A 17,390-nucleotide genomic window follows, 5' to 3' on the forward strand; every position below is an offset into this window, starting at 1 on the left:
TTCAATTTCTTCTATCTTACGTTAATGCACTCGTATGATGAAAAATAGAAGCTATTGCTTGATTTCATCAACACGGCGGATGGCAAATCTGATTTTCCTCTGTGATTCATTTCACTCACATACTCATGTTGGCGCCGACATTATTACATGCTTACCTACTAACTTATTCATCACTGCTTACCTATTAGTTCGAGCGATAATAGCCTGAAATGCGTTTGACTTTCAGCCCCGTCCCAAGCAACGATCCGGCCAGCGCCGCCTTCCACGGGATACCTAGATCGGCTATTGGAATAGCGCCAACCGCTCAGGTGTCTGATTCGGCCTGTCTGATTGGTGGACTTGCTCGACAGGGCGATGAATGATTGCTTAGGAAACCCTCAAAGGCCGCTTATAAAGGCCAAGGATTTTGCTGCAGGTGACGCGAATAGGCATTGAGGAGGACGATAGCCTATCATGTGGTTGGGTTTGGTGCAATTCACGTCTGAAGTAGTTGCATTGGCGGCTTGCCCGGGTTTGGAGGAGTTGCGGCAGTTGTTTCGCGCAGTTGTTTCGCGCAGTTGTTTCGCGAGGGTCAGAGAGCCATTAGTTTAGGAGCCTGTCACCATCCATCCATCCATTCATTCATTCGTATGTCTGTGACTCTCAGTGATAAGGGCCATCAGCAGCATTTTATGTCACCGGCCGGGCCGAAACGGAGTATCCGAATGCAGGTTGCCGTTGCAAAAGTGACAATGGATGGATGGATGGCTTCAATGCCATTGCTGTCCATTGCTTTGGGAGTCTCCGCTCTTACTTGCGGGAATGGAGGGTTTTTTCCGGTGGATAGGATTGCGTCAAGCGGCGGCAGATCATGTTGCCTCTCTGTTGTCAATGTAAGCAGACAATGAGAGTGCGTGCATGTTGCCTTAGGTACCTAGGTACTTAGTAAGGTATAGTACATAAGGTACAATACTAAACACTGATCCTTGAAGAAAAGGTTCCTCGCAGAAATTGCATACAGGGGACCACACGTCACAAGGAGCATTGGTGAGCACGGAGATAAAAAAAAAAAATCCATCCATCGTAAAAAATCCTGTAGAAATAACACGCACAGTAGGAGGGCGACAGCAAGCCGCAACAAGCTACGAGTACGGGCGGGCTCACAGTAGCGGAAACGGGCCCCGCTGGAACTTGCGCTCCGAATGCCATTTGCCGTTGCCTGGCTGCGCTGCCCCGGGGCTCCAGTAGGGCGGCATCAGACTGGCTCGTGGAGGGGCTACGGAACTTGGGAGCTCTAGAGGGGCCGATAGAGGGGGGTCTTTGGGGGTTTGTTAGGGGAGCATGGCCTGAGCTAAGGATCCCCTAATACATGACATAACATTAACCCCTCAACAAAAAGGCTCCCTCAACACCAGCTTTATATGCTGCCTCCCCCCCATCGGCCCCGTCCGTTTCTCTCTCTCCATATCCCAATTATCTTGATACCCTATTTCTTCTATAGCGCAGATCCGACCATTCGCAATCATGGGCTACACAGAGGTTGACCAGAAGGCCATCAACACCATCCGCCTGCTCGCGGTATGTTTTTTTCCCCCTTGCTTTTTTTACCCCGCCATTGCCCCTCCATTGCGAGCGGGAGCTTTGCCCGACAGCAGTGGTGGTTACGAGGCACCAAAGAAGCCATCTGCTCGCCAAAGAGACGAAAAAGAATGCGAATAACGATGTACACGGAAAAAAAGAACAATGACGAGGAGCATTGAACTGACTGGCGCTGTGATTCCAGGTTGATGCCACCTTCAAGAGCAACTCGGGACATCCCGGTGCCCCCATGTGAGTTTGGCCACGCTTCGTGACAGAAGCTCCCGCCACTTCCGCCGTGCTGGCTGCTGACAGCGATATCGCAGGGGCATGGCTCCCATTGCTCACGTCCTCTGGGACAAGTTCCTGAGGTTCAACCCCAAGAACCCCGACTGGCTGAACCGTGATCGATTTGTTCTCTCGTGAGTGCTTCCTCCGTTCCGCCCCTCTCTCGAATGGGAATAGAAGAGAGAGTGATATCCCCGCTCTGCGAATCGCGAGACTAACAGGTGCTTTTTTCTGCCCAATCTAGCAACGGCCACGGCTGCATGCTCCAGTATGCACTGCTTCACCTTTTCGGCTACGCCCTGACCATCGATGACCTCAAGGCCTTCCGAGTAAGTTTGGAGCCCAACCCGAAGTGAACAAGAAGGGGCAAAAACTCAATTAGCCTAGTCTTGGACGCAAAACAGGCTAGGGGTTATCGAGCAACACTAACTCTCAATTCTCTGCAGACTGTTGACAGCATCACCCCTGGTCACCCCGAGGCTCACGATACTCCCGGTATCGAGGTCACCACCGGCCCCCTGGGTCAGGGTATCTGCAATGCTGTTGGTCTGGCCATGGCCCAGGCTCACACTGCCGCCACCTTCAACAAGCCCGGCTTCACCCTCTCTGACAACTACACCTACTGCTTCCTCGGTGATGGCTGCTTGATGGAGGGTGTCTCTGGCGAGGCCTGCTCCCTGGCTGGCCACCTCCAGCTCGGCAACCTCATCTGCATCTACGATGACAACCACATTTCCATTGACGGTGACACCAACGTCGCCTTCACTGAGGACGTTGCCAAACGCTACGAGGCCTACGGCTGGCACGTCGAGGTCGTCGAGAACGGCGACCACGACCTCGAGGCCATGGAGGCCGCCATCAAGAAGTGCCAGGCCGTCAAGGACAAGCCTTCAATCATCAAGCTGCGAACCACCATTGGTTTCGGCTCTCTCCAGCAGGGCACCCACGGTGTCCACGGCTCTCCCCTCAAGGCCGACGACATCAAGCAGCTCAAGCAGAAGTTCGGCTTCAACCCCGAGGAGAGCTTCGTCGTCCCCAAGGAGGTCGCTGAGCTCTACGGCAGACACTCCTCTGAGGGTGCCGCCAAGGAGGAGGAGTGGAACAAGCTGTTCGCTCAGTACGCTGAGAAGTACCCCGCCGAGCACGCTGACCTCACCCGCCGCCTCAAGGGCGAGCTGCCCGAGGGCTGGGAGAAGAACCTGCCCGTCTACACCACCAGCGACGCTGCCATTGCCAGCCGAAAGCTGTCTGAGACCGTCCTCAGCAAGGTCGAGAGCATCCTCCCCGAGCTGCAGGGTGGATCTGCCGATCTGACTGGCTCCAACCTCACCCGCTGGAAGGAGGCCGTCGACTTCCAGCCCCCTTCCACCGGCCTCGGCGACTACTCCGGACGCTACATCCGATATGGTGTCCGTGAGCACGGTATGGGTGCCATCATGAACGGTCTGGCCGCCTACGGAACCATCATCCCCTACGGTGGTACTTTCCTCAACTTCGTTTCCTACGCTGCCGGTGCCGTCCGTTTGTCTGCTCTCTCTCGTGTCCGAGTTATCTGGGTCGCCACCCACGACTCCATCGGTCTGGGCGAGGACGGTCCTACTCACCAGCCTATCGAGACTCTGGCTCACTTCCGTGCCCTCCCCAACTGCATGGTGTGGCGCCCTGCTGACGGCAACGAGACCAGCGCTGCCTACTACATTGCTCTGACCTCCAAGCACACCCCCAGCATCATTGCCCTATCTCGTCAGAACCTGCCCCAGCTCGAGGGCTCCATCATCGAGAAGGCCATCAAGGGTGGATACGTCCTGCAGGAGGTCGAGGGTGCCCAGATCACCCTGGTGTCTACCGGTTCCGAGGTTTCCATTGCTGTGGACGCCGCCAAGGTCCTCTTGGAGAAGCACAACGTCAAGGCCCGCATCGTCTCTATCCCCTGCTTCGAGGTGTTCGATGCTCAGCCCAAGGACTACAGACTCTCCGTCCTGCCCGATGGCATCCCCTCTCTGTCCATTGAGGTGATGAGCACCATGGGCTGGGAGCGCTACACTCACGAGCAGTTCGGTCTCAACCGATTCGGTGCCTCTGGTGCCTACAAGGATGTCTACAAGGTACGTTGGAGCAAAAAGAAGAAGAAGAAATAGAAAATCGCTGTGTGCTAACCCATCACTATAGAAGTTCGAGTTCACCCCCGAGGGCATCACCAAGCGTGCTCTCCTCACCATCGACTTCTGGAAGGACGTCCCCAACGTCCGCTCTCCCATCAACCGTGCTTTCCAGCAGCTCATTTAAATTTTGAAGCGGACGTTATAAAAAACTCTTTTATAAAAATTTAAATAATAATACAAAAACATGTGGAAACAAAACGCCGGTTGCTTAAAAACGGGGGAAACATGATTTCACGTAGTGATGACTGTACTCGGAGATCAAGGGAAACGGTTTGATTTCCTTTTTTATATATGACGAAATAGATGAAATGGAAAAAAAGATGAACAAAATGAATCTGAGAGAAAAAACTCAATTGCCTATGATAACCCTGTTTTTTAAACGCCAGTGAAGCCAACGTAGTAGCTAAATCTCCTGTATACTATACCCAGACTCTGACTCTGCGTGCGATGGGAGAACAAAAAGAAAGTGAGAGAAAAAAAAATACAAATAAAAATGAATAAGCAAATGTGATCCAGCCATCTTCTCATTAACGCGCGTGTATACTCGTCCTTTTTCTCTGCGCCGCGCTCCAAAAAAATGCTGCTCTTTTTCCCTGTATTATTCGCTCGAGTGTGTGACCTCTCATCTGGACGCACCCCGGCTGACTTGTTCGGATCCATTCTCCTTGAGCTGCTATTAAGCCGACTCCGCCTGGTTCGGTGTCGAGCTTGCCGCTGATGGAGATGGGGATGGCCATATATGCCGTCCATGGTTCTCGTCTCTCACTGTTTTCTCTCTTGTTGGTTGTTGCTATTATCGCTGCCAGGTAGATGGCAGCAGAACGTCCGAGGGTGTGCTGGTCTCACTCAGGAGTGCTCCTCCCGTCGGTGTCCTGCTCTAGTCCCTGAGCCGCCCACTCCTTTTGAAACTCGCGGCCGATGCGCTCCAGCCTGGCAGCAGCGCGCCGGGCCTCCCTCGCATCGTCTGATGAGGCGGCGACGACAACGCCGATGAGCACGGGGGCAGCAGCGTCGTCGGCGGTCCTTGTCGTTGCGTCGTCGGGATCGGCATCAGCGTCGGCATCATGGTCGTGCTTGTATTTGGAGACGGACTCGGACTCGGAGTGCGACTCGCGGGGGTCGAGGTAGGACTGCAGGACGACGGCGCCCGAGTCGGGGTACTCGACCATGATGCGCTGGGGGCGGCCGAGGTTGGCGCGCTGGGCGGTGGTCTGGGAGGTGATGGCGCTCGAGGTGAGCGAGGTGAGGGACTCGAGATGAGTAGGCGACGAGGACGAGGTGATGAGCGGGGTGAGGGTGAGGTCGGTGAGGTGGAGGGAGAGGGTGGGATGCTGAGAGGGAAGACTGGACATGGTGAGGGACTCCTTTTTTTGCTTTGCTTGTCCGATGATGCTGGGACGATGATGTCTCCGTCTCTGGTGTCTATGGGGAGATTTGCTGTGCGCTCTCCCTCCCTATTTGGGTTATATAGTTTTATATTTTTCCCCCTCTGTTATTGTGGTTTCTGCTTCCCCAGCGACATGGGACGGTGAAGGCGCCGAGACTGGTTGGTGATGGAGGTGATGGTGGTGACGGGCAGGAATAGAGGCGAGTTGCTGCCTCGCCTTATCTCGACAGGGTGGGTGCTGATGACGTCGGTGTAGCAAGGCGTTTTATCGTCGTGGCATTGCGAATAGCTGGGCGCGTTGTCTCGCAGCTGGCAGAGAAAGGGGGAGAAATCGCAAGACTCGAAGAAGGCCAGAGGAGAGAGCACAAGGGGAAGGACGAGACGAGCAACAGAAGCGAGTCACGCACTCGGTATATTAAGACACACTGAGGTATTAAGAGGGTCCATTCTCTGCTATCATCAATGGCTGGTGCTGCGCAGCGCAAGAGGCAGAGCGTCGGGGAAGCTGTCGCAGCGGGCCCTATCTTAGGTAAAGCGCTAGGACAGGGCCTAGAGAAGAGGTCCAGCCCCCCCTCTTTGGGCCCCCGCTAGGCTGGGTCACCCCGCGCTTTGGTGCTTGCGTTAGCACTTGGCCTTTTGCGAGCTCTACTAACACAGGAGGGATAGTAGCATTGGCGAGTGGTGTTGCTTGCTGATTGCATCTTTGGGGGCGGGGAAATTGGACGAGGAGAGGAGAAGAGAGAAGAGGGGAGATGCGATGTGGAGGCACTCGTAGTATCTACGTACTACCTAGGTACTACTGCTAATATACTAAACATTGCAGCGTCACACCCAGCCAGACAGAGGCAGAAGTACAGGTACAAACAGGCATTAGCACGGAGCAAAGGGAGAGACAGACAGACGAGCAGACCGCAAGTCACCAGGGGGAAATTGATCAACCCCCTGATAACGACGTACTGTAGACGCACACGTGCATGACATTCTGCGAGAATTGGCGATTGAGCAATTGATCCCGCAGCGCAGCAAAGCGGCCGTCGCAGTGCCAGCAGCGGCGCACACTAGCACCTTCAACTGTCCGAGTCAAGATCCTCTTTCTCAAGTCGCACCAAAAGCCATCCATCGCTTGGGCCCTGTCCTCTCCTGGCCCGTCTCTCCAAAAACTACGTCACCGTATGCCGACCTGACAGCGCCTCATACCTTAAATCACCCGCCTAATGGCATGGTCAAAGCATTGGCAGCTGCCAGGCCCTTCCAAATACAGAAGTTGTCTTTGCGATGCGGCGGGCGTGATCTGACGACTCCAAACAAGACGGCCCAGGATGTGAGCCCATCTCATATGGCGGGATGGATCCGCGCAATCAATGGCCCGGGGCACCGATAAGGGGGAGCCTCCGCCGTGGGAAAATCACCTCTTTTCCCTCTCTGTGCTATGGAGTCTGGGGCAGTACGATATGTACGGGATATTATCATGGAATAAGCGCCCTTGTCGCCGCTTGATGACGATGAGCAGAGCGCCAATGGGCGACGATGGCGGCCAAAACGCCGCTTGGGATGCAAGACGACACAGTTCCGCCCTAGCGCCATTCTGACGACTGCCGGTTGGTCTGTTGTTTTTCAACTTGACGGCCAACAACTAGCCCAAAGGATGAAGCGGGGGAGAGAGGGCCCCATGAGGGGGAGCTCTTTCGGATTAATTGCTGTGAAGATACAAGTACGAGTTGTTGCATCGCAAAACGGCGGAGCAAGGGTCGACGTCTGTCGTGCTGGCCGATGCTACGTATGGCCCTGTCCGTGGCTCGTGACCCCTTACTTGTGCCTCGGGATAAACAGGTCATATCAAGCAGGATCGAGTTCGATTGGCGATCCAGACATGGCCTCGTTACCCTGCCATATCTCGACAGAGTCGAGCAATTCGCGCGCTGTCTCTTTCCCCCCTGGACCAGCCTAGCTGCTGGCAGCCGGCTAGCCGACGGAAATATCCATTGCATTAGCAACTGGTTCGTGAGGCTACAGCTTAGCTTCTCAACACAACCGCTACATGACTCGTGAAAGCAGCCGTGCTCTGAGATAAGCCTTGTTCTAGAATTCCTCAGTTTGACACGTGCGGGTTAGCAACAGTTGACTCTGGCTATGGCTCTGTGGTTTGGCTGAAGAACCCTAGGAAAGGCTTTAGATAAGACGAGTCAACCACATTATGACCAATTGAATACTTGGTCTGTGTGCTGGCAATTTGCTGCTCAGATGAACAAGAGTTGCAAAACCTCACCAAGTAGAATCCTAGGTATACTTGTATCTCTTCTTTGATAATACCGAGGATATCAATCATGGCGTCAAGCAGCAAGCCGCGTCTTCGCCATTACATAACACAACCAGGAGATTACTATTCCAATTCGAGATAAGCCCTCAATTTCACCAATCAGACCATTTCAGCGTGACTCTCTCCCAAAATCAAAGAAATGCAGTACATAAGCGCCATCTTATCTTATCGCTTACCCTCGTGCACGTGACCCACAAACTCCGCCCGGAAAATCGAACACACCGACCCTACCCACACACTCGCCAAAAATTACCCACTAGCGCTGTCGAATTTCCTCTGGGAGAAAAAAAAAGAGACGTTCCTCTCCATTCCCCTTCGACAACCTCAATTCTCGACAAAGTCGACAATCACCATTTTCAAAAATGGCCAAGGAAACTCCCGCAAAGACCGGTCTGGCCGTTGGCCTGAACAAGGGCCACGTACGTCAACTCGCGATCTCACCTCGTGGAGGATCTCTGCCCCCGTGATCTTGGCAGACGATGGACGCTGACGTTTTGGTTTGTTACTCGAATATAGAAGACCACTGCTCGTGTCGTCAAGCCCCGTGTTTCTCGCACCAAGGGCCACCTGAGCAAGCGCACCGCTTTCGTCCGTGAGGTCGTCAAGGAGGTTGCTGGGTGAGTTTTTACTTTTTTCGCCGTTCCAACTTTGATCTTTTGTCGAAGAAGGAAATACTTGAATAGGAATGAATGCTAATGTTTTGTGTCTTCTATTTCATAGCCTTGCCCCCTATGAGCGTCGTGTTATCGAACTGCTCCGAAACAGCAAGGACAAGCGTGCCCGTAAGCTGGCCAAGAAGAGGGTACGTCAAAAACAAATCCAATCCATACCAAACACATAAAAAGAGGCATCAAGGTCCTAACCAATATTAATTTCCAGCTCGGTACCTTCGGCCGTGCCAAGAGAAAGGTCGATGAGCTCCAGCGCGTCATCGCCGAGTCTCGTCGTGCTCACTAAACGATTTCTTTAAGCGAGCGGGGGATATCTTGGTAATGGCAAAAACAAAATAAATTTTTTTCAACTGGGAAATGAATTAAACTACGGGTTTCGCATGGATTTGGCGTGGTCATGATTTTGATTGATTCAATGGGGCTTTGATGCGGGCGCAGCAGCGGTTATATAGCTGCGATTTCGTTCATCGGAATTCTAAATTCTTCAAGACATGCCGTCTATATGACCCAACCTAAGAGATTTTCTTCTTCCTCCCTCATCAACTGCCCAGCATTATGGGTATGAAATGCCTTAATTATGTGTTAAGAAGATTGTGCTACCTGTTGTCTTGAGTATACAACATTCATTCCTGTGTCTTTACTGTAAAATTGCCCGTGATATATACATTACGCTATTCTGTTGTACATCCTTTCTGGATGTGTAAAAAAAAAAAGACCAAGGTACTTTATTGCTCGCTGTCGGTTGATCATTTCTTTCCAAGTTTAAACCACTTTGGCATTTTCTTGCCGGAACCCTCTCCTCCATCTCTATTCGTCGGCGCCTGTTGAACCTGCGGTCTCGCCGATGACCCGGCTTTATCATCCTCAACCGTCGGTATCTCAGGCACCTTGATGGCCTGACCCTGCTGGGCAAAGTTGGCCTTGAGAAACGGCCGTTTTCGAATGTCAGCCGGCACACCATCATTCCACACTAGACTGACAAGCACCCTGCCAGAGAGCTTATAAGCCCGAATCAGGTTGTGCTTGGGGGTATCGTCGTCCTTGATCACCGTCTTGCTACCGGGAATAACAAGATGGAAAGATTGCTCGTTGCTAGCCATGACGTGCCGCACAGCTTGATACAAAAAGGCACCAGTATCTGACGGGCCAATTTCCCAATCACTGCTAGTATTGTCTGGGAACCGCACCTTGATGAGCACAGACTTGACGGCGGCAATCTTGGCTTGCTCGGCTGCCTCCTTTTCCTCAATTTCTTTATCAGATAGGAGCCGCTTGTTGCGAGAGCTCTCCAACAAGCGGGCTTGATGCAGCTGGGCATGTGCGACGGTCGGTGTGAAATCACTGTCCTCAGCTGGGACAAGAGCAGCGGCAGGAGTCGAATTTGTAGGAGCGAGGAACACATGAACTGGTTGAAGGCGTGACTGGGGGTCCGAATTATTAGCTTCGGGCAGTGCTTGATGTGCATCTGATTGTAGTGGTGATGATGATACGGTTGCATCTTGTGCGACTTGAGGAGCCGCGTGGTCTGGTTCTTGGACTTGAGCCGTATTGCTCACAGGCTCTGCCGGTGCTTCGGCCATGGGTACATCTTCATTTGCTGATGGGTTCTTCGGCTTGTCCTCTAGAGTGCCTGAAGCCGCATTCTCCTTCTCTTCCTCCTTCTTCTTCTCCTCTTCCTTGAAAAATACGCCAATCTGCTCCATCGCCTCGTATAGCGTCTGGTCAGTCCGCCTAAACGTCAGCCGTATCAGGACGTTGCCAGAGTTGTGACCCAGCTGCGACAGCGTCTTCTGAAAGTCGGCAAACGACCCAAGCTCCCTCCCCATGATGTTCAAAACCGGCGTTTCATAATACAGCTGGCCGGCGCCAGAGCTCTTGGCGTCGACCGTCTGAGCCACGCCTCTGGCTGTGATGTTGATGTTCTTGCCCGCGCTCGCCTCGCCGCTCTCAAATTGTCGCAGCACCTGCCATATTGACAAGTCGGAGGGGAACTTTTTGATCAATCGGCCGCCGGTGATTTCCTTGGCTTCGGGCTGGGGGATCTGCAGGGCGATTTGCACCGCGGAGGGCGTCTTTGACTTTAGCACGAGCTCCAGTTTGGCGCCGGCGATGAGGCCAGAGGTGCGGAAGGGCACAGAGAGGTCGACCTGTTTCTGCTTGTGTCTGGACGATTGTGTTAGGTATGGGGAGCATGACATGAACGATTCGTAGTGCCAAAGGCTTCACACGTACTTTATCAGGTACTTGTCGCTGTCCAGGCTGAGCTTCTTGCAAGCTTCTTGGAGAACATCTGACAGGTAGGTGCCGGGGTTGACCTTGACGGTTGTGCGTCTCAGATCCGTGGCGATGACCACGACGTGCGAAGACATGATGGAAGATTGATGGAGAAGCTGTAAGGGAGTTTAACAGGCCTCCCGAATAAAGAGACGGAGGTTGAACTACTTTATATCAAAGCACCAATGTAGAAGAAGCAGCCTCGAAACTCTGCTGAACGTATGGTGGGGGTTATAGTTGCTGGGCGGAGTAGGTCACAAAGGCGTAACTCAAGTGGCACAAGCAGGCTGCGAAGTACAAGCCGACAAGTGACGAGAGCAGATGAATCGAACAGATGAGAAAACCAGCAAAAAGATTTAAAACCCAAAAGACCCAGTCCCTTATTCCGTCCAGGCCATCTCTCGCTGTCAAGCCAAACTGTCTGAAGCTCAAAAGCCAGATTAGATATCAAATCCAAGGCCCCACCCTCTTCTCGAACAATCCGCAGGCAGCCTCCGAGGCGACGCACGAGTACGTAACAGCACCAGCCACGGCGGCAGAAGCTCGGCGGCCTGCGCCACAGACTCTTGCAGCAAACGGCCACGCCAGACCATGATTGCCTGCCGCTTTTGCGTGCCAGTGATGGGGGGGGAGCTGGGGCTGGTGCAAGCTTGGAGGGAAGCTGTCCAGCAACTACTTCATTCACCAAACAAACCGACTGGCTTACGATCTCACGACGGCATTGATTCGGACGAGGCTCTAGAGAGAGACGGAGAAGCACGACCTTGACGATATCGTGGGATTTCTGGTGCGAAACTCAGAATCTGAATTACTCAGCCAGCTACAGACAGCAAACACAAGCATCATGGTATGTCGTATAGCCCAACCAGCATCATCACCAGCATCGATGATGGCACATGCTAACCTTGCCGCCATAGTCCTCTCCCTTTTCGATCAGTCAGTCCATCTCCAGCCCAAACCCAATCCTCCTCGTCCCTCCCAACTAACAAGCCCCCTCCCCCCAAACAGACGGCGGCGCCTGCGTCGCCATGGTCGGCAAGGACTGCGTCGCCATCGCCTGCGACCTCCGCCTGGGCCTGCAGGCCCTCACCATCTCCAACAACTTCCCCAAGATCTTCCAGTACGGCGACGTCTTCCTCGGCCTGACGGGCCTGGCCACCGACGTCAGCACCGTCAGCGACCTCTTCCGCTACAAGGTCAACATGTACCGCCTGCGCGAGGAGCGCGCCATCGCCCCGCGCACCTTTGCCAACCTCGTCTCCTCCTCCCTCTACGAGCGCCGCTTCGGGCCCTACTTTGTCTCCCCCGTCGTCGCCGGCCTGGACCCCAAGACGGGCAAGCCCTTCATCTGCGGCTTCGACAGCATCGGCTGCATTGACTTTGCAAAGGACTTTATCGTGTCCGGCACGGCGTCGGAGCAGCTGTTTGGCATGTGCGAAGGCTTGTGGGAGCCTGATTTGGTACGTCCTTCTTCTTCTTCCTTCTCCTCCCTTGCATGTTGAAAAGAGAGAGAGAAAGACAGAGAATTCCGACACCTTGCTGACATTTATTGTTTCCTACAGGAGCCCGATGCGTTGTTCGAGACCATCTCACAAGCCCTCCTAAACGCGGTCGACCGTGATGCCCTATCTGGCTGGGGAGCCCATGTGTACATCATCGAGAAGGACAAGGTCACCAAGAGATTACTAAAGGGTAGACAGGACTAAGGTTGATTACAAGCCACATATAGAGATGGGGATATGACATACGCCTGCGGTCTGCAAGTGACTGAAAATGTGTATGCTGTATGAATAGAGAGTTTGACTCGAAACGCCAGCGAGTCGAATTACTAATGCATGCAAAAACAAGCAAATGAAACAAGAGAATACAAAAAAAAAAAACCTGAGAAAATTCCATCCAAGTTATTGCGCCGCAGTCTTTCACGCCGTACCTCCTTTGCCTCACTTTCTGTCTGCCATAGACGCATCACGGACACCAGATTCAATGCACGGCATTTTTTAATCATCCAAATACAATAAGCTGAGTTAGTGATGCCTTTCTTTCCTTTCTATATACCTGTATGCATTGTATGTGTATAAATGTGTATATGTTTTCTACGCCTCGTCTATTCCTCCTTCTTCGCCTTAATAGTCTTGGCAGCTGGCTTCTGCTGCATGAAAAATTGTCGCTCAATAACCTTGAGAATTTCGTCAAGAACACTAATAGTCTGTTAGTCTCCATTGAAAGATGAAATACAGAAAGATAAAGTCAGGTTCATCGAAACTTACATTACAGGCGCGCTAATAATTGTGACCGCCTGCCATTCCAGCGCATTCAGCGGCAAAATGGCAAACAGGTTCTGCAGAATCGGGGTGTAAAGGAGGGCAAAGTGCAGAGCCATGGACAAGGCAATGGCGTAGACGAGCATCATGTTGTTCCACAGCGGCAGGGTGAGGAGCGACTCGCTGGATGACAAGGCATTCATAGCGTTGAACATCTCAATCACGACCAAGATCGACAGAGACACGGTCGAGGCGGATTTGGACATATCATTGCTGAACATTTCGCATCCAATCTCGGGGAACTCGGTCGAGCAGCGGTGGAAGCTAGAGAGCTGTCGGAAGGTAATCTGGGGACCCTCGGGGTTGTACATGAACCACCAGGCGTAACCGGCGACGGTTGCAAGACCGACGTAAGTGCCAATGACCATGTAACGCAGGAACAGCCATCCACCAATGAGGGGCTCATCTCTCCTGCGGGGATGGCGCTTCATGATGCCGTGGTCAGGCGGGTTAAAGGACAGTGCCGTGGCGGGGAGACCGTCAGTGACGAGGTTAACCCAGAGCAGCTGAACGGGGATAAGTGCCTCGGGCATGCCAAGGGCGGCCGTCAAGAAGATGGAAACAACCTCGCCAATGTTGGAGGAGATCAGGTAGCGGATAAACTGTTGGGTGTTGCTGTAGATGGAACGGCCCTCTTCGATGGCCACCTCGATGGTCGCAAAGTTGCTGTCAGCCAGAACCATGTCGGCCGCCAGCTTGGAGACATCCGTTCCAGAGCCCATGGCCACACCAATATCAGCCTTCTTCAGAGCAGGGGCATCATTGACACCGTCACCAGTCATGGCAACAACTTCGCCGAGAGACTGGAGAAGGTCAACCAGCTTGGACTTGTGGCCGGGCTCAACACGAGAGAACAACGAGGCCTTCTTAGCCGCCTCCAGCTGCTCGCCGGGGGTGAGGTTGTCGAATTCACGTCCGGTATAGCTCTTTCCTTTGAGGTCTTCATGCTGGCCAAAGACGCCAATCTGTTTGCAGATGCTCTCGGCGGTGTTGCGGTTGTCACCGGTGATGACAATGATACGGATACCAGCATCCTTGCACTTCTTGATGGAGGCAGGCACTTCGGGGCGAGGGGGGTCCAGCATGCCAACCAATCCAAGGAAGGTCATGTTTTGTTCCAATTGTGCATACTGTTCGGTAGTCTTGGCGGAGCCAAACAACGGATTCTGAGAAACATCATCGATGCTGGCAAGGGCAATGACGCGGAGACCTCGGTTACCATATTCGACAACTTCCTTGAGGAGAGTGTTACGGAGCTTCTCGCTCAAGGGAACTCTGTTACCGTTGGCACCGACGATGGTGCTTGTGCAGCGCTCAATGACCGACTCGGGGGCTCCCTTGACGAGCAGCTTCTTGGCTGAACCGTTCTGAACAGCAACCGACATGCTCTTCCTGTCACGCGAGAACTCGTAAGTGGCCAGCCGGGGAAGTCTCTTCTCATGTGCAGCGCTAGCAAAGTGTCCACAGTCCTCAAGAGCAGTTCCGGCAGGGGCGCAAGGACCAATCTTCTCGACAAGGACTCGGAGGGCACCTTCAGTTGATTCGCCAACACTGGAGAAAGCAGCAGTACGCGAATCATAGGCCAAGTGAGCATCGTTACAGAGAGCGGCAACCTCGGCCATCTGGAGGATAGTAGAAGAACTGGCGGTAAGATTCTGGACAACCTGGCCGTTGAGGATGATATCACCCTTGGGGGCATATGTAGTACCCTCGACGGTAAGTTCGGTCAAGTCGGTTCCGGCTTCGTTGAGATAGACGACTCTGTTGACGCTCATCTGGTTGGTGGTGAGCGTACCAGTCTTGTCGGAGCAGATGACGCTGCAGCTTCCCAGGGTTTCGACGGAGGGCAGGCTACGCACAACGGCGTTCTTAGCCGCCATCTTACGGGTACCCAGAGCAAGACAAGTCGTGATGACAACCGCAAGACCTTCGGGAATGGCGGCCACACCCAAAGAGACGGCAATCTTGAGGTAGTAGATGGCGCCCTTGGCCCAGCTGCCGTGGCTGGGATCGTTGAAGTTGGGAATGTTGATCAGCCAGACGAGAATGCAGATAACGGTAATGACCTTGGCCAAGCTATCACCGAAGTCGTTGAGTTTCTGCTTCAGGGGAGTAGGCTCAGAGATTTGAGCAGTGATGCTCTCGTGTATATCTCCAATAGCGGTGTTGGAGCCAGTCAAGACGACGATAGCCTTGGCTCGTCCAGTCACAACAGTAGTTCCCGAGAAGAGCATGTTCACCTGATCCTGCAGGACGGCCTTATCATCGCGAACGACCGCGGTGGAATCTTTACCAACGCTCTCGCTCTCTCCAGTCAAGATAGCCTGATCAACCGAAAAGCTGTTGCTCTCGATGGAAACGATACGGCAGTCGGCGGGGATTCGATCTCCAACAGAAACGGAAACAATGTCGCCAGGAACAAGATCGTCGGCCTTGACTCGGGATACGTGACCACCGTTGCGGACGACGTTGGCTTCGTTGGCGGAGTATTCCTGCAGAGCGGCGATGGCCTTTTCGGCACTGCTTTCTTGGGACACACCGACGACGGCGTTGAGGATGAGGATCGTGAGAATCTACATTTGCAACAAGACGCGGTTAGCGGCCACAACCGAACAGGTTGAAGTCAAGCATGTGCACTTACGACTGCGGGATCGACGAATGCACTCCAGCCGCCCTCCTCTTCAAATAGGGCGAGGACGAAGGAAACGGCAGCGGAACCAAGGAGGATGATAACTAGTTGATCCTTGAACTGTTCGAGAATCAGCTCCCAGAGGGGAGTAGGAGGCTCTTCGGGGATCGCTATGCCCATATTAGCATCATATCACGTCGACTTCTGGCCCATCTGCCTCGATATGGCGGGGTGGTTTGAGGCTCTGGGACTCGTGAACTGCGCACCATTGCGGCCGTGCTTGTTTCGAAGCTCCGTGACTTGGTTGTCAGTCAAGCCGTTGTGCTCCTCGACGTGGAAGTTGGCGAGGACCGCGTCGATGGGGAGAGCATAGGCGTTGTCCATGGTGGCGGGTTGCGCCGAGAGCGGCGGGGCGACGGGCTCTGGATCCTTATCGTGCTATGGTGTGCTCGGGATGAGGCTATACGCAAGACTCGAGACAACAACAGACACTCAACTCAACAAGGGATAGAAAGACAAAAATGCAAGGAGAAAAGAAGAGGATGACAGGGCAGAGAGAGAATAAGCAAGGCCACTTCAGCGGTTTGCCAACATGGCCGATTTGTCAAGTCTTCCGCAAGGCTCCACGTGGCGGGTGAGAAGGCTACCTCTATATTATGCTAGCAAAAAAAAAAGTTGGGGGGCTGCATCGCCGTCACCAGAAAAGTTCAACGTGTTCGTTTGGATCCAAGGGGCGGACCTTTGCATTGCCTCACAAAGGGCTTGGACTTGCCCCTGTGGGGTTAGCTCCAGGGCCATTTTGCAGCGCCCGGCTAGGCGACGCTGCCCTGGCATAGGTGGTTAATCGCACAGTGGCTGCGGCAGGCCGCGGGCCATCGGCGGTGCCCTTTTGGCGGGTGTCGGGCCACTGAAACGCGGCAGGGCCACAGTGCGATCTGGGGCGGCAGGCTTTGCATCTCATGTTTGGCGGCATGGGTTAGGTTGATGCATCACACGGAGAAACTGGAGGCTATGCAATATGGACAAGGCAAGGCCGGCCCCTGCCATATTAAGCATAATGAATGAAATCTATTAATTGCATCGTACGTACTCTCCATAGCAGAAGTCGTCTTCGTCGTGGCTCTTCTCCCTTGGATGGCAAACAGCGGCAGATGCCTTGCACCTATTGCATTACTAAGGCGCCACTCTCACTTACGGGATACGCCAGTCCACCAATCCTGGGCACTCCGGCCGCAATCACTTGCATCTCCACAGCGCAACTGCCTTTCTCCGTACAGTATCAAAGTTGTCCGTAGTCTAGCCGAAGCCGCACGACTCCACAATTCTGGTCCGTGTCGGTCCACATATCATGGCTCCGATTCAAGGTGGCGAAACAAAGAATTCAATCGACAGTTTGAGATTTTACTTGTATCGTACGCTTTCGTTCTTCAGATCTAGATGATGTCATTGGTCCTTGTACGTGGGCGCAGTTACCAGAAACCGAAGCAGCCTTGGGCGTTGCAGAGCCTGGCGGATGGATATATTGCATTCCATTGCAATTTAAGATGTATTTATAGCAATCACTTGTGATGCCGTTATCATCTGCATCAACTGCACGGGTATTTATCAGCTCGATATGGCATCAAATATTTATGTAAAGCAGTACCTAGTACCTTAAGGTATCATTAGGTATATGAACCTTGGTATTTACTCAGTTAACAGTGTCTTCAATGTCACGAGTACTTGGCATGTGGCCATGATGATGCGCTTTCTCTCAGATACATCAACTGGAAATGGGAAAGAGC

At 53.2% G+C, this 17,390-nt stretch overlaps 7 protein-coding genes across 7 annotated transcripts; 4 read left to right on the forward strand and 3 right to left on the reverse strand.

The window, feature by feature from the left end:
- Positions 1 to 1,464: 1,464 nt before the first annotated feature.
- TRIVIDRAFT_87974 (uncharacterized protein) lies at positions 1,465 to 4,351 on the forward strand (the record flags this gene model as incomplete). The annotated part of the gene is made up of 6 exons (XM_014095304.1): positions 1,465 to 1,557; positions 1,763 to 1,809; positions 1,884 to 1,979; positions 2,090 to 2,174; positions 2,292 to 3,950; positions 4,015 to 4,351. 6 exons carry the CDS (start codon positions 1,504 to 1,506, stop codon positions 4,129 to 4,131), a joined length of 2,058 nt encoding a protein of 685 aa, XP_013950779.1.
- Positions 4,352 to 4,849: 498 nt separating this feature from the next.
- TRIVIDRAFT_40369 (uncharacterized protein) lies at positions 4,850 to 5,359 on the reverse strand (the record flags this gene model as incomplete). The annotated part of the gene is made up of 1 exon (XM_014095305.1): positions 4,850 to 5,359. The coding sequence occupies one exon, from the start codon at positions 5,357 to 5,359 to the stop codon at positions 4,850 to 4,852; it is 510 nt and encodes a 169-aa protein (XP_013950780.1).
- A 497-nt stretch (positions 5,360 to 5,856) lies between these two features.
- Positions 5,857 to 6,775, forward strand: TRIVIDRAFT_65662 (uncharacterized protein; the record flags this gene model as incomplete). The annotated part of the gene is made up of 2 exons (XM_014095306.1): positions 5,857 to 5,923; positions 6,357 to 6,775. 2 exons carry the CDS (start codon positions 5,857 to 5,859, stop codon positions 6,773 to 6,775), a joined length of 486 nt encoding a protein of 161 aa, XP_013950781.1.
- Positions 6,776 to 7,977: 1,202 nt separating this feature from the next.
- TRIVIDRAFT_87972 (uncharacterized protein) lies at positions 7,978 to 8,920 on the forward strand (the record flags this gene model as incomplete). Its single annotated transcript, XM_014095307.1, has 4 exons — positions 7,978 to 8,130; positions 8,228 to 8,328; positions 8,432 to 8,513; positions 8,591 to 8,920. 4 exons carry the CDS (start codon positions 8,074 to 8,076, stop codon positions 8,666 to 8,668), a joined length of 318 nt encoding a protein of 105 aa, XP_013950782.1.
- A 39-nt stretch (positions 8,921 to 8,959) lies between these two features.
- TRIVIDRAFT_174170 (uncharacterized protein) lies at positions 8,960 to 10,751 on the reverse strand (the record flags this gene model as incomplete). Its single annotated transcript, XM_014095308.1, has 2 exons — positions 8,960 to 10,545; positions 10,615 to 10,751. 2 exons carry the CDS (start codon positions 10,749 to 10,751, stop codon positions 9,129 to 9,131), a joined length of 1,554 nt encoding a protein of 517 aa, XP_013950783.1.
- A 591-nt stretch (positions 10,752 to 11,342) lies between these two features.
- On the forward strand, positions 11,343 to 12,522 carry TRIVIDRAFT_183933 (uncharacterized protein; the record flags this gene model as incomplete). The annotated part of the gene is made up of 4 exons (XM_014095309.1): positions 11,343 to 11,503; positions 11,574 to 11,592; positions 11,665 to 12,116; positions 12,219 to 12,522. 4 exons carry the CDS (start codon positions 11,501 to 11,503, stop codon positions 12,360 to 12,362), a joined length of 618 nt encoding a protein of 205 aa, XP_013950784.1.
- Positions 12,523 to 12,649: 127 nt separating this feature from the next.
- TRIVIDRAFT_87963 (uncharacterized protein) lies at positions 12,650 to 16,080 on the reverse strand (the record flags this gene model as incomplete). The annotated part of the gene is made up of 4 exons (XM_014095310.1): positions 12,650 to 12,854; positions 12,924 to 15,550; positions 15,619 to 15,776; positions 15,873 to 16,080. 4 exons carry the CDS (start codon positions 15,988 to 15,990, stop codon positions 12,761 to 12,763), a joined length of 2,997 nt encoding a protein of 998 aa, XP_013950785.1.
- Between the last annotated feature and the right edge of the window lie 1,310 nt (positions 16,081 to 17,390).

The sequence above is a fragment of the Trichoderma virens genome (genome assembly GCF_000170995.1).
Source record: "Trichoderma virens Gv29-8 chromosome Unknown TRIVIscaffold_90, whole genome shotgun sequence".
Taxonomy (NCBI): Eukaryota; Fungi; Ascomycota; class Sordariomycetes; order Hypocreales; family Hypocreaceae; genus Trichoderma; species Trichoderma virens.